This window comes from Saccopteryx leptura, chromosome 7, assembly GCF_036850995.1.
Source record: "Saccopteryx leptura isolate mSacLep1 chromosome 7, mSacLep1_pri_phased_curated, whole genome shotgun sequence".
Lineage (NCBI taxonomy): Eukaryota > Metazoa > Chordata > Mammalia > Chiroptera > Emballonuridae > Saccopteryx > Saccopteryx leptura.
This window is the reverse complement of record NC_089509.1, coordinates 18,776,917-18,797,690: the sequence shown is the minus strand read 5'-3', so window position 1 is coordinate 18,797,690 and position 20,774 is coordinate 18,776,917. Positions and strand designations below refer to the sequence as shown.

The 20,774-nt window shown below is 46.5% G+C and overlaps 1 protein-coding gene across 1 annotated transcript in view; it reads left to right on the top strand.

Moving 5' to 3' along the window:
• LCT (lactase) overlaps positions 1-20,148 on the top strand; it is a 56,803-nt gene extending 36,655 nt beyond the window's left edge. The window contains exons 13-17 of the mRNA XM_066345919.1: positions 12,284-12,393; positions 15,651-15,785; positions 17,603-17,826; positions 18,588-18,815; positions 19,457-20,148. Coding sequence (XP_066202016.1) covers positions 12,284-12,393; positions 15,651-15,785; positions 17,603-17,826; positions 18,588-18,815; positions 19,457-19,677 — 918 coding nt within the window. The 3' untranslated portion in view covers positions 19,678-20,148. The remainder of the gene's footprint in view (positions 1-12,283; positions 12,394-15,650; positions 15,786-17,602; positions 17,827-18,587; positions 18,816-19,456) is intronic.
• Positions 20,149-20,774: the final 626 nt, after the last annotated feature.

Sequence of the window (20,774 nt, the reverse complement as noted above, 5' to 3'; positions counted from 1 at the left end):
TTCTTCTACTTTCCCTCTGACCACTTTCCCTCTGGTCCCTTTGAACCCGCCTCTGCCTCTGTTCCATCCTCAGTTCATATTGTTCATTGGATTCCTCAAATGAGTGAGGTCATATATTTTTCTTTCTCTGCCTGGCTTATTTCACTTAACATAATAGTTTGCAGGTCCATCCATGTTGTTGCAAAAGGTAAGATTTCCTTCTTTTTTATGGCCACATAGTATTCCATTGTATATACAGTGTGTCCGTAAAGTCATGGTGCACTTTTGACCAGTCACAGGAAAACAACAAAAGACAATAGAAATGTGAAATCTGCACCAAATAAAAGGAAAACCCTCCCAGTTTCTGTAGGATGATGTGGCAGCATTTGTGCATGCGCAGATGATGACGTAACACTGTATATAGCGGAGCAGCCCACGGCCATGCCAGTTGAGATGTGGACGGTACAGAGGAAAGTTCAGTGTGTTCTGTGGCTCGCTAAATTCAAATCTGTGACCAAAGTGCAACATGAATATCGGCACGTTTATAACAAAGTGCCACCACATAGGAATAACATTACTTGGTGGGATAAGCAGTTGAAGAAAACCGGCAGTTTGGTGGAGAAACCCCATTCTGGTAGGCCATCAGTCAGTGACGAGTCTGTAGAGGCTATACGGGATAGTTACCTAAGGAGCCCTAAAAATCTGTGCATGAACCCACATCGAACTGCCCTGAATAGGTATGAAATTGGGAGAGTTTTCCTTTTATTTGGTGCAGATTTCACATTTCTATCATCTTTTGTTGTTTTCCTGTGACTGGTCAAAAGTGCACCATGACTTCATGGACACACTGTATGTAACATAGCTTTTTAATCCACTCATTCACTGACAGACCATTGGGCTATTTCCAAACCTTGGCTATTGTAAACAATGCTGCCATAAACATGGGGGTGCATTTCTTCTTTTGTTTCATTAATGTGGTGTTCTTGGGATATATTCCTAAAAGTGGGATGGCTGGGTCAAAGGCAGTTTCATTTTTAATTTTTTGAGGAATCTCCATACTGTTTTCCACAGTGGCTGCACCAGTCTGCATTCCCACCAGCAGTGCAGGAGGGTTCCCTTTTCTCCACATCCTCGCCAGCACCTATTGTGTGTTGTTTTGTTTGTTTGTTTGTTTGTTTGTTTGTTTTTTACAGAGACAGAGTGAGAGTCAGAGAGAGGGACAGATAGGGACAGACAGACAGGAACGGAGAGAGATGAGAAGCATCAATCATCAGTTTTTCGTGTGACACCTTAGTTGTTCATTGATTGCTTTCTCATATGTGCCTTGACCATAGGCCTTCGGCAGACCAAGTAACCCCTTGCTTGAGCTAGCGATCTTGGGTCCAAGCTGGTGAACTTTTTTGCTCAAACCAGATGAGCCCGCACTCAAGCTGGTGACCTTGGGGTCTCAAACCTGGGTCTTCCGCATTCCAGTCCGACGCTCTATCCACTGCGCCACGGCCCGGTCAGGCATGTGTGTTGTTTTGTTAATGAGCGCCATTCTGACTGGTGTGAGGTGATATCTCATTGTGATTTTAATTTGCATTTCTCTAGTGATTAGTGATGTAGAGCATTTTTTCATCTGCCTGTTGGCCATCTGTATGTCTTCTTTGGAGAAATGTCTATTTATTTCTTTTGCCCATTTTTTGATTGGATTGTTTATCTTCCTGGTGTTGAGTTTTACAAGTTCTTTATAAATTTTGGTTATTAACCCCTTCTCAGACGTATTGTCGAATATGTTCTCCCATTGTGTGGTTTGTCTTTTTATTTTGTTCATATTGTCTTTAGCTGTGCAAAAGCTTTTTAGTTTGATATAGTCCCATTTGTTCATCCTGTCCTTTATATCACTTGCCCATGGAGATAAGTCAGCAAATATATTGCTGCAAGTGATGTCGGAGAGCTTATTGCCTATCTTTTCCTCTAGGATGCTTATGGTTTTACGACTTAAACATTTAAGTCTTTTATCCATTTTAAGTTTATTTTTGTGAATGGTGTAAGTTGGTGGTCTAGTTTCATTTTTTTGCAGGTAGCTGTCCAATTTTCCCAACACCATTTGTTAAAGAGCTTTACTTCATTGTATGCTATTACTTCCTTTGTCAAATATCAGTTGTCCATAAAGGTGTGGGTTTATTTGTGGGTTCTCTGTTCTGTTCCATTGATCTATATGCCTGTTCTTATGCCAGTACCAGGCTGTTTTGAGTACAGTGGCCTTGTAGTATAACTTGATATCAGGAAGTGTGATATCACCCACTTTATTTTTCCTTTTCAAGATTGCTGAGGCTATTCATGTTCTTTTTTGGTTCCATATAAATTTTTGGAATATGTGTTCTATATCTTTGAAGTATGTCATTGGTATTTTAATAAGAATTGCATTGAATTTATAAATTGCTTTGGTTACTATAGACATTTTAATGATGTTTAGTCTTCCTAACCATGAACACGGTATATGCTTCCACTTGTTTTTTCTTCCTTGATTTCTTTTATCAATGTTTTATAATTTTCTGAGTCAAGTCTTTAACCTCCTTGGTTAAATTTACTCCTAGGTACTTTACTTATTTATTTATTTTTTTGTTGCAATAGTGAAGGGGATTGTTTTCTTAATTTCTCTTTCAGATAGATCATTGTTGGTGTATAAAAATGCCTCTGATTTCTGAGTATTAATTTTATATCTTGCCACCTTGCTGAATTCATTTATCAGGTCCAGTAGTTTTTTTTGTTTTGTTTTTTTCCCTGAAGCTGGAAATGGGGAGAGACAGTCAGACAGACTCCCGCATGCGCCCAACTGGGATCCACCCGGCATGCCCACCAGGGGCGAGGCTCTGCCCACTAGGGGGCGATGCTCTGCCCCTCCGGGGCGTCGCTCTGCCGCGACCAGAGCCACTCTAGCACCTGGGGCAAAGGCCAAGGAGCCATCCCCAGCGCCCGGGCCATCTTTGCTCCAATGGAGCCTTGGCTGCGGGAGGGGAAGAGAGAGACAGAGAGGAAGGAGGGGGGGTGGAGAAGCAAATGGGCGCTTCTCCTATGTGCCCTGGCCAGGAATCGAACCCGAGTCCCCCGCACACCAGGCCGACGCTCTACCACTGAGCCAACCAGCCAGGGCAGGTCCAGTAGTTTTTGACTGTGACTTTAGGATTTTCTATGTACAATATTATATCATCAACAAATAATGAAAGTTTTACTTCTTTTTCAATTTGGATACCTTTTATTTCTTCTTCTTGTCTGATTGCTGTGGCTAGAACTTCCAGAACTATGTTGAATAACAGTGGTAGAAGGGGGCACCCCTGCCTTGTTCCTAATCTTAAGCGGATTGCATTTAACTTTTGTCCATTGAATATGATGTTGGCTGTGAGTCTGTCATGGATGGCAGACATTTATTATGTTGAGATATGTTCCCTGTATTTACACTTTGCTGAGAGTTTTGATCATAAATAGATGCTGGATTTTATCAATAGCTTTTTCTATATCTATTAATATTATTATGTGGTTTTTCTCCTTCCTTTTGTTTATGTGATGAATCACATTGATTGATTTGCAAATATTGTACCAGCCTTACCTCCCCAGAATAAATCCCACTTGATCATGGTGTATGATTTTTTTCATGTACTGCTGGATCTGGTTTGCTAATATTTTGTTGAGAATTTTAGCATCTAAATTCATCATGGATATTGGCCTATACATTTCTTTCCTTGTATTGTCTTTGCTTGGTTTTGGAATCAGAATTATGCTCGCCTCATAAAAGGAGCTTGGAAGTCTTCCTTCCTCCTGAATTTTTTGAAATAGCTTGAGAAGATAGGAGTTAGTTCTTTGACTGTTTGGTAGAATTTGCCTGTGAAGCCATCTGGCCCAGGGCTTTTGTTTGTTGGGAGTATTTTGATAACTTTTCAATCTCATTTGTTGTAATCGGTCTATTTAGGTTTTCTAATTCTTCCAGATTGATTTTTGAAAGATTATATTTTTCAAGAAATTTGTCCATTTTACCTAGGTTGTCCAATTTTTTGGCATAGAGTTCTTCATAGTATTTTCTTACAATCTTTTGTATTTCTGCGGTGTCAGTTGTTACTTCTCCACTCTCATTTCTAATTTTATTTATTTGAGTTCTCTCTCTTTTTTTCTTGGTGAGTCTGGTTAAAGGTTCTTCTATCTTGTTTACCTTTTCAAAGAACCAGCTCTTGGTTTCGTTGATCCTCTGTATTGTTCTTTTAGCTTCTATGTAATTTATTTCTGCTCTGATATTTATTATTTCCTTCCTTCTACTTTTTCTGGGCTTTACTTGTTGTTTTCTTCTAGTTCTTTTAGTTGCAGGGCTACTTTGTTTATTTGAGCTTTTCCTAGCTTCTTAAGGTATGCCTGTAATGCTATGAACTTCCCTCTCAGGACTGCTTTTGCTGTGTCCCATAAATTTTGAGTAGCTGTATGCTCATTTTCATTTGTTTCAAGGAAATTTTTTATTTCTTCCTTGATCTCATTGTTGACCCATTCATTATTTAATAATATGCTGTTTAGTTTCCAAGTGTTTGAGTGTTTTTCAGTTTTTCTATTGTAGTTGATTTCTAGTTTCATGCCATTGTGGTCAGGGAAGATGCTTGATATGATTTCAATCTTCTTAAATTTGTTGAGGCTCATTTCATACCCTAACATATGGTCTATCCTAGAGAATGTACCATGAGCGCTTAAAAATAATGTATATTCTGCTGCTTTTGGGTGAAAGGTTCTGAAGACATCTGTTAAATCCAGTTGATCTAGTGTGTCCCTTATTCTGCTGTTTCTTTGTTAATTTTCTTTCTTGAGGATCTATCCAATGATGTTAGTGGGGTATTGAAATCCCCTACTATTATACTATTGCTATTGATCTCGCCCTTTATGTCCATCAAAGTCTGCTTTATATATTCAGGTGCTCCCATATTAGGTGCATATATATTTTTAATGGTTATCTCTTCCTGTTGGATTGCTCCCTTTATCATTATGTAGTGACCTTCTTTATCCATTACTATAGTCTTTGTTTTAAAGTCTATTTTGTCAGATATAAGTATTGTTACCCCAGCTTCTTTTTAATTTCCATTTGCTTGAAATACTTTTTTCCATCCTTTTACTTTCAGTCTATGTGTATCTTTTGTTTTGAGGTGGGTCTCCAGTAGACAGCATATGTATGGGTCCTGTTTTCTTATCCATTCAGCTACCCTATGTCTTTTTTTTTTTTTTTTTTTTGTATTTTTCTGAAGCTGGAAACGGGGAGAGACAGTCAGACAGACTCCCGCATGCGCCCAACCTGGATCCACCTGGCACGCCCACCAGGGGCGACGCTCTGCCCACCAGGGGGTGATGCTCTGCCCCTCCGGGGCATCGCTCTGCCACGACCAGAGCCACTCTAGTGCCTGGGGCAGAGGCCAAGGAGCCATCCCCAGCGCCCGGGCCATCTCTGCTCCAATGGAGCCTTGGCTGCGGGAGGGGAAGAGAGACAGAGAGGAAGGGGGGGGGGTGGAGAAGCAAATGGGCGCTTCTCCTATGTGCCCTGGCCGGGAATCGAACCTGGGTCCCCCGCACACCAAGCCGACGCTCTACCACTGAGCCAACCGGCCAGGGCCTCCCTATGTCTTTTGATTGGAGCATTTAATCCATTTACATTTAAGGTTATTATTGATATGTAGTTGTTTATTACCATTGTTTTCTTTAAATTTACATTACTCTTTTACTAGATTTTTTTCCCCACTTTGTTCTATCTACACCAAGCCCCTTAACATTTCTTGCAGCATTGGTTTGGTTGTGATGAATTCCTTGAGTTGTGTTGTTTTTTTTGTCTGGGAAGCTTTTTATTTCTCCTTCAATTCTGAACAATAGTCTTCCTGGATAAAGAAGTCTTGGTTGAAGTTCTTTTTTATTTCCCCAGAGACAGAGAGAGAGATAGATAGATAGGGAGAGACAGGAACAGAGAGAGAGATGAGAAGCATCAATCATTAGTTTTTTGTTGCAACACCCTAGTTGTTCATCAATTGTTTTCTCATATGTGCCCTGACCATAGGCCTTCAGCAGACTGAGTAACTCCTTGCTCAAGCCAGCAACCTTGGGGCCAAGCTGGTGAGCTTTTGCTCAAACCAGATGAGCTCGTGCTCAAGCTGGCAACCTCTGGGTCTTGAACCTGGGTCCTCCACATCCCAGTCTGATGCTCCATCCACTGCGCCACCGCCTGGTCAGGCAGTTGTAGGTTCTTGTTCTGCATTACTTTGAATATTTCTTGCCATTCCCTTCTGGCCTCATGTGTTTCTATTGAGAAGTTGGATGTCATCCTTATGGGGGCTTCTTTGTAGGTGATTGACTGTTTTTCTCTTGCCACTTTTAGTATTCTCTCTTTATCTCTTAGCTTTGGTATTTTGATTATGATGTGTCTTGGTGTAGGTCTCTTTGGGTCCATTTTTAATGGGGTTCTCTCTGCTTCTGGAACTTCTATGACTCTTTCCTGCTCAATTTAGGGAAATGTTTAGCTATAATTTCTTCAGTCAGGTTCTCTATTTATTGTTCTTTCTATTCTTCTTCAGGAAATCCTATTATGCAGATATTGTTTCTCTCCATGTTGTCACAGAGCTCTCTTAGAGTTTCTTCAGACTTTTTGATCCTCTTTTCTTTTTTTTTTTATTTTTTTTAATTTTTTTTTTATTAATTTTTTAGAGAGTGGGGAAAGAGAGAGAGAGAGAGAGAGAGAGAAGGGGGAGGAGCAGGAAGCATCAACTCCCATATGTGCCTTGACCAGGCAAGCCCAAGGTTTCGAACCGGCAACCTCAGTGTTCCAGGTCGACGCTTTATCCCACTGCGCCACCACAGGTCACACATCCTCTTTTCTTTTTACTGTTCTGCTTCTGGGATTTCGCTTATCTTGTCCTCTAAGTCACTGATTCGATCCTCTGCTTCATCTAGCCTGCTTTTAATTCCTTCTAGTGTAGTCTTCATTTCTGATATTGTGTTTGTCATTTCTGTCTGGTTCTTTTTTATGATTTCAGTGTTCTTTTTTTTTAAAAAAAAAAAATTTCTTTTTTTTTTTTTTTAATTTTAGAGAGGAGAGAGAGAGAGAGGAGAGAGAGAGAGAGAGAGAGAGAGAGAGAGAGAAAGGGTAGGGAGGAGCAGGAATCATCAACTCCCATATGTGCCTTGACCAGGCAAGCCCAGGGTTTTGAACCGGCGACCTCAGCGTTTCCAGGTCGAGGCTTTATCCACTGCGCCACCACAGGTCAGGCAAATTTTTTTTTATTTTTTTATTTTTTTATTTATTCATTATAGTGAGGGGAGACAGAATGAGAGAGAGAAGGGGGGGAGGAGCAGGAAGCATCAACTCCCATATGTGCCTTGACCAGGCAAGCCCAGGGTTTTGAACCGGCAACCTCAGCGTTTCCAGGTTGATGCTTTATCCACTGCGCCACCACAGGTCAGGCCCAAATTTTTTTTTTTAATTTTTTTTTTTCATTTTAGAGAGGAGAGAGAAAGGGAGAGGGGGGGGGAGAGACAGAGAGAGAAGGTGGGGAGGAGCTGGAAGCATCAACTCCCATATGTGCCTTGACCACGCAAGCTCAGGGTTTCGAACTGGCGACCTCAGCATTTCCAGGTCGACACTTTATCCACTGTGCCACCACAGGTCAGCCTCAGTGTCCTTTTTGATGCTTACAATTTCTTTATTTAGGTGCTCATTAAGTCCATCCATTGTAGCTTTGAGATCCGTAAGCACCCTAACAATCATTATTTTAAACTCTGCATCCAGTAATTTGATTACTTCCATTTCATCCAGATCTTTTTCTGGAGATTTTTCTTGGTGATTCATATGGCCTATGTCCCTCTGTCTTCCCATTGTTTCTGTTTGTGGTTTGCAGGCTTGTTTGAGTTGTGGACTCCTTAACTAGTAGAGCTACTTTTCCATTTTCTATATCTTAACTGGGTCAGGTGTGAGGAGCTCTTCCTTAAGATGTTACTCTAACAAGGGTTGTTAGGTCCTGAACTGATGCTCTCTGTATCTGACCTCTGGATGCCCCTCACTGGACCTTATTGGCCGGAGCCTGGTGCAGACCAGTGGAGGTCACTGCCTATGACTGGCCCTTATCTATCTTTTTGGAGCAACAGTCAATCCAGATTCTGTGGCTGCCGCTGCTGAGCCCAGGTGCCATTGTTAATATCAAATTAGGCTGGGTTTTATCTACTTTTGGCCTGGAGGATGTTTGTTTAAATGTTCAGGTTCCCCTGAGATCTGCTTTCCGCCGTCTCTTATTGGTGGTTACTTACTTGTTGGGCTCAGTACTATAAATCAGGAGTTAGGTAAGGTATTGGATGTCACTTGCCCCTTAGCCTCAGGTGTCATTCTATCCAACCAAGGGTGTGGCCTTTGTGTTCCCGAGGTGTGATCTGTCTGCAGGCCCACCACCACTGCTGCTGCTGCCTTGCATGTTCAGGCACCAGCATTGCTGGTGCTGGCCCGCTGCTGCAGTCGCTGTGGCTTCCACCTTGCCTCCACGAGTGGGACTGCATGCACATACCCGGTCTGCAAGCCCTGACTGGCCCAGCCTCCACCCCGCCCCGGGAGGGACTGCATTCATGCATCCAAGCTGCAGGCCTTGGTTGGCGCCCGCCTCCACCTCACCCCAGCGGGAGGGACTGCATTCATGCAGGTGGGCCGCAACTGGCTCCCGGCTTTCGCCCCGCAGACAGGACCACGCTCTTGCATCTTGCCGCAGCCCGCCCTCCAGCGAGCACTCAGCAGTGTGGGGGTGACATTGTAGCTCAATCCTCAGCACTCAATACTGTATCCCTGATGGCTCCCTGCTTCTAAGCGACTCTGTTCTGACTGCAGCAGGAGAGCTTCCGTTTGGCTGGTGACCTGCTTCCCTTTGCTGGTATTGCTGTTTCCAGAAAAAATATTCACTTTAGATTTGGGATGTGACTCAGCGCAGGGGTTAGGGTGGCCGTCCCTCAAAGTGTTTCTCCCTGTACCTCCTAGATTACACTCTCTTCCTGCTACTTCAGTCCTCTCTGCTCTCTCGTCCCCCGGAGCCCCGGGTGAGTGGTTGTGAAAGAGGTTTTCTGCGTGGTCCCTTTAAGAAGAATCCTGGGTCTGAGAAATCTGTCTCTCGCAAACAATATCCTGGCTTGTTTTGCAGCTAAATACTGTCCATATGCCTCTTTTTTTTTTTTTTTTGTATTTTTCCGAAGCTGGAAATAGGGAGACAGTCAGACAGACTCCCGCATGCGCCCGACCGGGATCCACCCGGCACGCCCACCAGGGGGTGATGCTCTGCCCATCCGGGGCATCACTCTGTCATGACCAGAGCCACTCTAGCGCCTGGGGCAGAGGCCAAGGAGCCATCCCCAGCGCCTGGGCCATCTTTTGCTCCAATGGAACCTCAGCTGCGGGAGAGGAAGAGAGAGACAGAGAGGAAGGAGAGGAGGAGGGGTGGAGAAGCAGATAGGTGCTTCTCCTGTGTGCTCTGGCCAGGAATTGAACCCGGGACTTCCACACACCAGGCTGATGCTCTACCACTGAGCCAGCCAGCCAGGGCTCCATACGCCTCTTATAGGCTCTGGGGCTGCAGGCTGGGGCTTCAGTCCTGGGGCCCAGGACCCTCCCCTCTCCAGGAAACTTCCTTCCCACCACACAAGTCCCTCCAAGCTGCCGCTCACTCCTGGGGGCTGGGCAGCCCTCTTAGCATTTCCACTTTTCCTACCAGTCTCGGTGTAGCTTCTTCGGTGATCTTTGGTTATAGATTCCTGTTGGTTGAGCCCAAAGTTGATTTTTCTAGATGACTGTTCTTAAAATTAGGTTGTAATCCACTTTGGTTCTGGGAGGTGGAAGTTGGAACATCCACCTACTCCATCGCCATCTTGCCGCTGTCCAGCCTAAGGATTCTTTAAATTGAGAACTTTAGACTCTGTGAAACTCATTATTGCCCCTAACTTTCCAATTCCATTAGTTTAATATAGGAACATGCATCCTTTGGACATGGAATATTGTTCCTAAGAAACAGAATACCAAAGCAGGTGTCAAAACATGACCCACCACTATTTTAGTCTGGGTCCTGAGAAGAGAGAAAAGAACGGTCTGTTCATGGCACAGTTTTCCCTGGCTCCTACTAATGTCTCCAAAGGGGTTAGAAGGCACCTTCTCCCATGTTTCAGCATCAAGAAATAAAGCAAGAGTCTCCCCAAATTGGTCCTGTTTTTGGCTCAGTGGAGGAGCCTGCAGACTGCAGCAGTCAGAGGCGACTCCAAGGGCTTTGGTTTGCCAAACTCTTCATAAGAAAACTTGACAAAAGCAGTCAAATTAATAAATGAAAATAAAAGCCTAATTTTCCTGTTTCCTAGCCAGCTGTGGGAAAAGTGTTAGAACAAAAATCACTGCTTCCCTCATTTCAGACTCACAGAATATATTGAATTAGAGCAGTAATTTGTTTTCTGAACTCAAAACCCCAAATCTCGGGAGATGGGAGGCTGTGGTCCCACTAGAGGGGGACCCTTGCTGGTGGACTGTGAGCCTGCAGCCCGCCCTGTGGCACCTGCATCACCTGGTAAATCAGCCTCCGTGGGAGGATACGCTGTGTCACTTCCGAGCGTGCCCACGCCTCATCTCTGACTGAGACAGAAGCTATCCCCGCCCCCTAGTGTGGGCATCAGCTAGCAGATGAGGGGAGGATGTGGAGACACAGAAGATACCTCTCAGGACCCCAGCATCACAGCATTTAGCTGCGTTAAGTGTAGGGTGGCTTAGGCCGCATTCAGGAAAACAGATAGGAAATTCTGACTTTTAGGACGGTGACTCCAGTGCCCATGAAAAACCATCCTTGCCTGGATGTCAGGACAGCCTTGCAGCTCAGCCCTCCCCAGAAAGTTCCGGGTGACCCTTAGGCATGATGACTAGGAGTGCCTGGCTCTGTGGGCTTCCTCTTCTGCAGGACCTTTCTTTTTCTTTTCTTTTCTTTCTTTCTTTTTTTTTTTTTAAGTGAGAAGAGGGGAGATTGACAGACTCCCACATGCACCTGACCAGGATTCACCCAGTAAATCCATCTGCTGCTGATGCTCAAATCAGCTGAGCTATCCTCAGGGCCCTGGGCAACGCTTGGACCAATCCAGCCGCTGGCTGCAAGAGGGGAAGAGAGAGAGAAGGGGGACAGGGCGGGGAAGAGAAGAGGACGGTCGCTTCTTATGCATGCCCTGACTGGGATCAAACCTGGGATGGCCACACACTGGGCCTACATTCTATCTACTGAGCCAACTGGCCAGGGCCCCACAGGACCCTTTTAAAGCAGCGCTGACCAAGTCCTGAGCCAGTGCTCATTCAGTGCACGTCCCCTCAAGCTGCCCTCAGAGCGCAGCTAAGCACAGCAGAGGAGGTGGAAAGACCTCCGGGCACTCAAGCTGCAACATGCGAACAGTGGTGGAGATGAGTTTAAGAATGAAATTTGGAACAAATAAGCAGAACAGAAACCGACTCATAGATTCCGAGAAGACTTTGATGGATGCCAGATGGGAGGGTGTTGGAGGATGGGTCGAAAAGGTGAAGAGATTGAGAAGTACACATCAGTAATTAGAGAATAGTCATGGGGATGTAAAGTCAGCAACTGAGATAGTAATATTCTAATAACTATGTATGGTGTCAGATGTGTATGAGATTTATCAGGGTGCTCACTTTGTAAGTTATATAATGTGTAATCACAGGGTTGTACATCTGAAACTAATATAATATTGTACATCAACTAATTTAAAAATAGATATTTAAAAAAATAAAATGGCAACCCTGGCCGGTTGGCTCAGTGGTAGAGTGTCGGCCTGGGTTCGATTCCCGGCCAGGGCACACAGGAGAAGCGCCCATCTGCTTCTCCACCCCTCCCCCTCTCCTTCCTCTCTGTCTCTCTCTTCTCCTCCCTCAGCCAAGGCTCCATTGGAACAAAGATGGCCCAGGTGCTGAGGATGGCTCTGTGGCCTCTGCCTCAGGTGCTAGAATGGCTCTGGATGCAATAGAGCGACGCCCCAGATGAGCAGAGCATCGCCCCCTGGTGGGCGTGCCGGGTGGATCCCGGTCGGGCGCATGCGGGGGTCTGTCTGACTGCCTCCCCATTTCCAGCTTCGGAAAAATGCAAAAAAAAAAAAAAAAAGGCAACTACAAAATACCAAAAAAAAGGGATTTGGGAAGACTGCAAGGGGTGGGGAGCAGAGTGGTCTGGGGTCAGTGACTTCTGAGCAGAGCCGTCTCCAGGTGTGCATGTTAATGCTAAGGCCAACTGTTCCCCAATTCCACCTGCAGTTTATGGGAGGCTGGTTTGCGCATCCTATTTTCAAGAATGGAGATTACAACGAAGTGATGAAGACTCGGATTCGTGACAGGAGCTTGGCCGCAGGCCTCAGCAAGTCTCGGTAGGTCCTAGTGCCCACATGCTCAGCCAGGGGGGGTCAGGAGGAAGTCTGGTCTGTGGGGCCCAACTGAGCCTCCTGGTAGAAGAGTGGTGAGAGCGGGCTTTAGGGGTCAGAGAGGCATGTCTGAGGCAGGCAAGGTTCTCTATCTCTATGCTTCCTTGCTTGCTGGGAAGATTAAGCATGATCACGCACGTGACGCTCTTAGCCCAGGACCTGGCACTGTGTGCTTGACAAAGGCAGTTGCTATCGTTCTTCAGAACAGCCTGGAAATCTACTTCCAGGGCACCTACTTCTTACCAACCTGCTGCCTCACTCCAAAGACAGATTCCCCAGCTCCTCCTGTCCTGTCCCATCACCTGCTGAGTGAATGTGGATAGGGACCGGTGATGGCCAGTGTGCGCTATCATTGGGCCAGTAGGTGGCAGTGGCTGCACAAAGCAGTCCTACTTCCTGACCCACCCTTCCTCCTGTCAGGGAAGTAATAGCAACATCAACAACAGCTAACGTGATCCATCTTCTGTTGGTACTTCTATTCCTATTTAAAGATGAAGCACATATATTAGATAGAGCTCGATCACCCAGCTATTAAATGATGGAGCTGGGATATGAAAGCAGGGTGTCAGATTCCAGGCCCACGCTGGGTTTGAGTCACCCAGCTGGGATTAGAGGTGTGGTATGTGGTGAGGACGCAATGACCTGGCCTTCTGGAAACACGTCCAGATGCTCCGATAGCTCATGTACCATAAGAGCTCAAAAGGCCTTTGGCTCTTTCCCTCACACAACCCCATAGAGCCCAGCTGGAAGGTTAATAATCCAGTCTCCACCCTTACAACACACGTCCGGGCCTGGTTGGGGCAATCCTGCTGAGCAGGCTGTGCCTAAAGTCGGATCAGCCCACTCTGGTGTCCCACAAGCACCTGAGCGCCCAGCCCATCAACATACTGCTGAGAGCCCCGGTCGGGTCCGGCCCTGCCTGGCCCGGCAGACTCCAGCTTGAAGTCTGGCTCCTCCAGCTGCCGACTACCAGCTGGGAAGACAGTGACCCCCATCCCCTGGGAATTCTATTCCCCAATTTCTTCGTTCAAAGAAAGCTCAGAAGATGAAGTCAGGGCAGGCTGGGTGGACCCATGGAATTCATGAGGTGGCAGGACGTCAGCTGAGCTGGGCCTTGACAATGAATAGCATTTGGGAGAACAGAGGGGACTACATTCCAAGGGGAAGGGTGTGAGCACAGGCCTAGCAGTAGGATGAATGGGGCACGCGCAGCTGATGGGGGGGGACTAGCAGTAGGATGAATGGGGCAGGTGCAGCTGATGGGGGGACTAGCAGTAGGATGAATGGGGCAGGTGCAGCTGATGGGGGGACTAGCAGCAGGATGAATGGGGCACGCGCAGCTGATGGGGGGACTAGCAGCAGGATGAATGGGGCACGCGCAGCTGATGGGGGGACTAGCAGTAAGATGAATGGGGCATGCGCAGCTGATGGGGGGGAACTGGCCTGGTGACAGTTGAGGGAGTGAGGTGAAGGGCCTGAGGCTCAGCTTTGATGCCATGCGCCCCAGGAGCCACTGCTGGCTCCTCAGCTGAGGAGTGAGGGGTGGGACAGGACTGGGCTTTAGTATTAATACTCCCAACAGTTTCAGAAACCTCGGAGAGGTAAGGTTTCCAACCCTGGGGCTAGGGGTGGCAGGAACGTCAGGATGAAGGTGTCAGGTGACTGAGCAGGGCAATCTCTGGGCAACCCTAAACTAGCAGCACCGGTCTCCTGGCCGAGAGGAACCTGTAAGTGCGGGGCAAGCGCATGGCAATCAAGTTTTGTGAGGAAGTCTCACTTAGAGACATGGAAAGGGCTCCCGTAATGTTTATTTGTTATTTATTTTCTTTTAAAGATTTTATCGATTTTGCAGAGAGGGGGGTGGAGCGAGAAGTATCAACTCATAGTAGCTTCACTTTAGTTGTTCATTGATTGCTTGTCGTATGTGTCTTGACCAGGCAAGCTCAGGGTTTTGAACTGGAGACCTCAGCATTCCAGGCCGACGCTCTAGCCACTGTACCCCTACAGGGCAGGTCAAGTGTTTATTTTTTAGAGGTCTTGTGAAATCATGTGAGCAGAAAAGTTCAAATCTTAACAGTTCAATAAAATCTAATTTGTAGCCTGACCAAGTGGTGGCGCAGTGGATAGAGCATTGGACTGGGATGCCGAGGACCCAGCTTCAAGACCCCGAGGTCGCCAGCTTGAGCGCGGGCTCATCTGGTTTGAGCAAAGCTTACCAGCTTGGACCCAAGGTCGCTGGATCGAGCAAGGGGTTACTCGGTCTGCTGTAGCCCCCCGGTCAAGGCACATATGAGAGAGCAATCAATGAACAACTAAGGTGTTGCAACGAAAAACTGATGATTGATGCTTCTCATCTCTCTCCGTTCCTGTCTGTCTGTCCCTATCTATCCTCTCTCTGACTCTCTCTCTGTCCTTGTAAAAAAAAATCTAATTTGTAAAAACTTTTCTCCCTACTACTAAGGATAGCTTTGGCAAGTCTAAACAAACCACAGCAAAAGCAGAAGAACTTGTAAAGGGCAGACAGTGGAAGTACAGACTATAAAAGATATTATAATCTTAAGGATTAGTCTTAAGGGATGTGCCACACACCTGTTCTTTTTTTTTTTTTTAATTTTTTTTTATTCATTTTAGAGAGGAGAGAGAGAGGGAGAGAGAGAGAGAGACAGAGAGAGAGAGAGGAGAGAGAGACAGGGGGGAGGAGCTGGAAGCATCAACTCCCATATGTGCCTTGACCAGGCAAGCCCAGGGTTTCCAACTGGTGATCTCAGCATTTCCAGGTCGACGCTTTATCCACTGCGCCACCACAGGTCAGGCCCACACACCTGTTCTTGATTTCAAAATCTATCAGAGATGGTAAATATCAGAACTTGCATATTAATTTTTGAAGGAAATGAAAAATAATGTGTGTGTGTGTGTCCCTGAAAGGGAGGTTTTTAAAAGAGTAACTTGTAGTATGATTTTGCCAACAGGAACAGAGAGCGTCTTGCAACCACAGAGGGAAGTGAGGGTTACAGTCCGGCAGGCGCCTCGGGTACTTTCGGCAGCAGCTGGAAGGGCTTCTCCCTGCTCCCGGCCAGCTGCGCCCTAGTCAGCAGCCTAGTCCCCGGTAGTGCGCAGAGCTCCCCCGCCCGCCCCAGGACGCTCTCCTCCCAAAGCATGACGGGTCCTGAAGCCCCACGCCCTTAATGGCTTCTTCCACCCAGGCTCCCGGAGTTCACGGAGAGTGAGAAGAGGAGGATCAATGGCACCTACGACTTCTTCGGGTTCAATCACTACACCACTGTCCTGGCCTACAATCTCGACTATGATTCTTGGATCTCCTCCTTTGATGCAGACAGGTAAGACTGTCAACAGGGTCGCCTAAAACAATCTTTGAAAAAAACGGTAAGTTGCCCCTTTGACCACCTCTGACGTAGAGGCCTCCACAGCCTCAAAGAACTCCCTGATGCTGTCCATCCTGGGGTTTGTAAGATGAACACTATTTCCTAAGATACCTAATCACGCCCCATCGGTCTGATAGTAAGTAATACAGGCTAGGATTTCCAAGACGGTTCCCAGTGAGATACACATGCTTGGAGTTTTTAAGTAACATTTTAAAAAGTTTTTTTTCCTTCCCTTTTCTTGTCAAATTTGTTTTACTTATCAGGTGTATTTCAGTTAAAATAACAATAAGAATTTTTTTTCCCTTTTCTGGGTAAAGGTCAAACCATTATTTTTGATTTACGCTAATGTGTTCACAGTGGGAACATTAGAAAGAATAGGAAATTCTTGTGTGTGTAATTTCAGAAGTATATGTGTATATATATTCATATTATATCTAGTTTATATATTTATACACATTATTACCAAAAAATAATGTTCTACATACATACACTATTTCATTCCTTTTCTAACAAGCATCTTCACCTGAGAAGTGTGAATCTTGTCAAGGTTCTTTCTTTTTTTTTTTTTCTTTTTTTTTTTACAGAGACAGAGTCAGAGAGAGGGATAGACAGGGACAGACAGGAACGGAGAGATGAGAAGCACTAATCATTAGTTTTTCGTTGCGCATTGCAACACCTTAGTTGTTCACTGATTGCTTTCTCATATGTGCCTTGACCGTGGGGCTACAGCAGACCGAGTAACCCCTTGCTCGAGCCAGCGACCTTGGGTCCAACCTGGTGAGCCTTGCTCACACCAGATGAGCCCGCGCTCAAGCTGGAGACCTCGGGGTCTTGAATCTGGGTCCTCGGCATCCCAGTCCGACGCTCTATCCACTGCACCACTGCCTGGTCAGGCTCAAGGTTCTTTCTTTGAAAACAAATGCCTACACCCAAACTGCACCATGAAACCAGCAGAGTCAGGCCTGGAAAAGGGGACCTAGACCCCTGTTGACCTCCAGCCGAGCACCCACTTAATCCTGCTGCCTCAGGGCCCTGGGACTGCCACCCTGGGGGCCTGTGCTCAAGATTATGAAATACCCACATTTGGTCAAATGAGCAAGAGAAATCCAGTTATTGATAAAACTAAATAGGTTTTTATAAAAAAAAGAATGTGGATGTAAGAAGTATCTAAATAACTGGTCTTGACTTGAAATGTCTGACTCTCGAGACCTTTGAGCTGCTGTGCCTTCCTGCCCCCCACGCCCCCTGCAGGTGCTCCTTTGCACAACCTCTTCCCCTCTCCTCTGTCACTGCAGAGGCAGGATCTTGGGCTCTTGAAGCAGGTCCCGGCCTGCTGCTCCCTGTCGTCACACAAATGGTTGCTGCCTGTGGCACTGCCCAGCCGCAGCAAGGCCCGTTTCCTGAACACGCAGCACTGCATCCCACTGGAGACAGGCTAGAACGCAGAGCCCTTCCCACCCAGCGTGGGAGGTGTCCACAGAGAGCTGTGGGGGTGAAGTCCACGAGCAAGACCACTCCACTGTGCATGTGGAGAACTAGAACAGAGAGCTAGAGTGGCTCGTCCAAAGCTACACCGGCGCTGAGTGTAGTGCTCGTCCAAAGCTACACCACTGGAACATATGAGAATCGAGGCAGTTTGACTATTCTGGGTTTACTTATGGCTCCAAGGCTAGACAAAGTTTAAGGTTTTTCCTAGTATGAATCCCATTTTGTCTTTTGTAAGCCTCTAGGGACTTACAAAACAGGGCCTAACCTTGTGTTTGAACTGGCAGGGGAGTTGCCTCCATCACAGACCGGTCTTGGCCAGACTCGGGCTCCTTCTGGCTGAAGATGACACCTTTTGGTTTCAGGAGGATCCTGAACTGGTTAAAAGAGGAGTACAACAACCCTCCAATTTATGTAACAGAGAATGGGGTGTCCCACCGGGGAGGAGCAAACCTCAATGACACTGCAAGGATCTACTACCTCCGTAGTTACATCAACGAGGCACTCAAAGGTATGACAGGCCCCCCCATCCTCCATGCGCGCCTCTCAGTGTGGAAACATCTGCTGACGTCTGCATTTAGGTTGGCGTTGCGTCCGTGAAGCCCCACAATGAGAAAGATGAGGTTTCTTAATCCTGTGGGGTTTAGCTGCACTTTGAGTTTTCTGCTTCCTACGTTTTAGCTCAGCAGGCAAACTGAGTGGCCTGATACAGGTAGACCTGTGTTCCTGGCCTGAATCATGTGTTCTCCTTGATCCTCACGATGCCTGGCCTCCCTGAACAGCTGTGCAGGGCCAGGGGGACTGGCTTTGTTGGGTGGGGAAGCAGGGGCTGTAGGGTCTTTTGTTCCCCAAGCAAAACTGAGATCTTCAGCTTAGCAGAACTTGGGCTGGGGCTAGGACGAGGAAACCGTAATACTGGTAAAAGAGAACAGCAATGCAGCAGCAGCAAAAACAAATGATTAGAAAAGTCTGTTCCAGCTAAAATATTTTCCAAGGGCCACTTATTTCTATAAAGAGGAGCACTGGTCTGCCCATGTTCCTCATTCCCATCCAGGGCTGAGCCCTTCTAGAAAGTGCTGATGGGTCTGCAACATCATCCACAGCGAGCTTGGTAACAAAGAGTGCAGGCAGTGGTGGGCAGTTTCTCAGAGGGCTGGGGAAAAGCTCGCCTTGACCTGCAAGTGGGAACTGGGAGGGCTCTGGGCAGGCAGGGCCTCCGCAGGCCTGGTGGAAAATGAGGACGCTCACGCCAGGGCCTCTGTGTTTGGACAGCTGTGCAAGATGAGGTAGACCTTCGAGGATACACTGTTTGGAGTGTGATGGACAACTTTGAGTGGGCCACAGGCTTCACGGAGAGGTTTGGTCTACATTTTGTGAACTACACTGACCCTTCTCTGCCAAGGATTCCCAGAGCGTCAGCCAAGCTCTACGCCTCTATAACCCGGTGCAATGGCTTCCCTGACCCAGCAGCAGGACCACACCCTTGTCTCCAGCCAGAAGGTGAGCTGTAGGTCTGGGAGAGACAAGCCAGAGGGTGAGGGCTGAGAGAGAAGCCTTTTCCAGTCTTTTCTCCGAGTTTGATGCCCTTCTCTTGGCCTCTCCATTCTTTTCCTTCATTTAACCAGTATTTAATTTCTTTGAATGTTCTTAGGACTGAACAAAACAACTAACTTAGGGTCAATGTTACACCTAGAAAGTAGGCGCCTGTCTGGGAACGGCAGGTCTGTCCTGTCCCAGCACTCCCACTAAGCTGCTGTGCGACCTCAGGCAGGAAACTCGGGAACTGTTCTGGGCAAAGATCAAACACAATGACTGAACAACAGTGCCTGGCATAAGTGCAATATGCCCAATACTTGTTGAATGGCTGAAAAAATATAAATTACTATAAAAATATGAGACAATATCCAATTTAGATTATACTCTAATCACCTGTAGAGATTTAAAAAAAATAAAACTATATATATAACTTCATGCAGAGGCTCCTGACTCAGTGAAGGGGAGGTGCACTAAGCAAGGTGCCCCTCTGGGCACCTGTAGAGAACTCTATTCCAAGGGTCTAGCTTGGCTTAGGACGGGGTAACATAAACCCAATGACTCCATCTGCACTAGCGTGTAAACCGCCCTCCACTGTCCTCTCCTAGATGCTGCACCCACCGCGAGCCCCAGGAGAGAAGAGGAAGTTCAGTTCCTGGGACTGGCACTCGGGCCGGCAGACGCCCAGAGAGCGTTGTATGCACTCTTTTCTCTGGCGCTCCTTGGAGCCTGCAGTGTGGCGTTGCTGTCGTACAAGTACTGCAAGCGCTCCAAGCACAGAGAAGCACAGTGGGGCCAACAGGAGCTGAGCCCTGTTTCATCATTCTGACCCACAAGAAACCACCTCCTCCAGTTCTGCAAAATGAGCCTAGTTGCTTTGTATACCGCTGCTGCCCCCAAAACTCCTTAGAATCTTATATTCTGCCTTAGCTGACTTCTTCATAAAGGCCTTCTGCACTGTAAGAGACGAATCTTAAAGGATTTCAAGTCCCTGATTAAAATGGAAATATCTTGCATCTTGCCCCAGGATCACTTGGGCATTAGGAGACACTGTAACCAGCACTTTGTGAAAATGTGTTGATATTGAACTTATCTAGTGTTTCTGTGAGGCACTTAATTTAACTTAATTGGGCAGTTTAAAGTTTAAGAGATTTTAAAGATAGAAACAGGAGTAAAAATTATAACAATCCTTTTTTATTAAGAAATCTACCCACTGCAATGTCATCTCCTACTCTCTCTTCAAGCTCCCTTCCACCTCATACCTTGTTTCTCAGAAAATAAAAATGGACTGTGAATTGTCCTATTCCTTCTGAGTGGTTCTCCTGAGAAAGTAGGCTCCATAGAAGTTATGAACTCACACCAGCAATTTGGGGTGTCTAAGCTTTCCCACCAGACCAAGGCTGCTTACATGATATAATCCCAGGGACAGAGAAACCATAACATCAGAAATGACTTGTGAATGACCCTTCCTTCCTACCGCAGCCACATTTTATGTCCTTCCTGCCTCTCCCCTGTGTACAGACAGACTTTTAAGGACTCCAGTATGGCCTTCAAAGCTCATGATACCTTGGTTCACTTTGCCTCTCAATTTGTGGTAGTTCTAAACTGCATGTAAGTCCCTGACAATCTCATACTCCTTTGTGTCTTTGTGAACACTATTCCTTCTGCCTACGGTGCCCTTTCTTCTGAAAGTGCCTCCAAGTCTCGGCTCAAGTATGTCCTTTCCCTCTGGATAGTCGCCCTGAATTCCCCAGGCAGACACTCCTGTTCGCTTGAGAATGTCCTCTATCACCACATTATATTGGAATTGTCAATTTCTCTGCTGTCGGCTTCTTGAGGTCAAAGGACCATGTCTTGCTGTCTCTAGCAAGCGCATTTTGGAGACAGGGCATAGAAAGTACACCTGTTCCTTCTGTGTGTTTATTC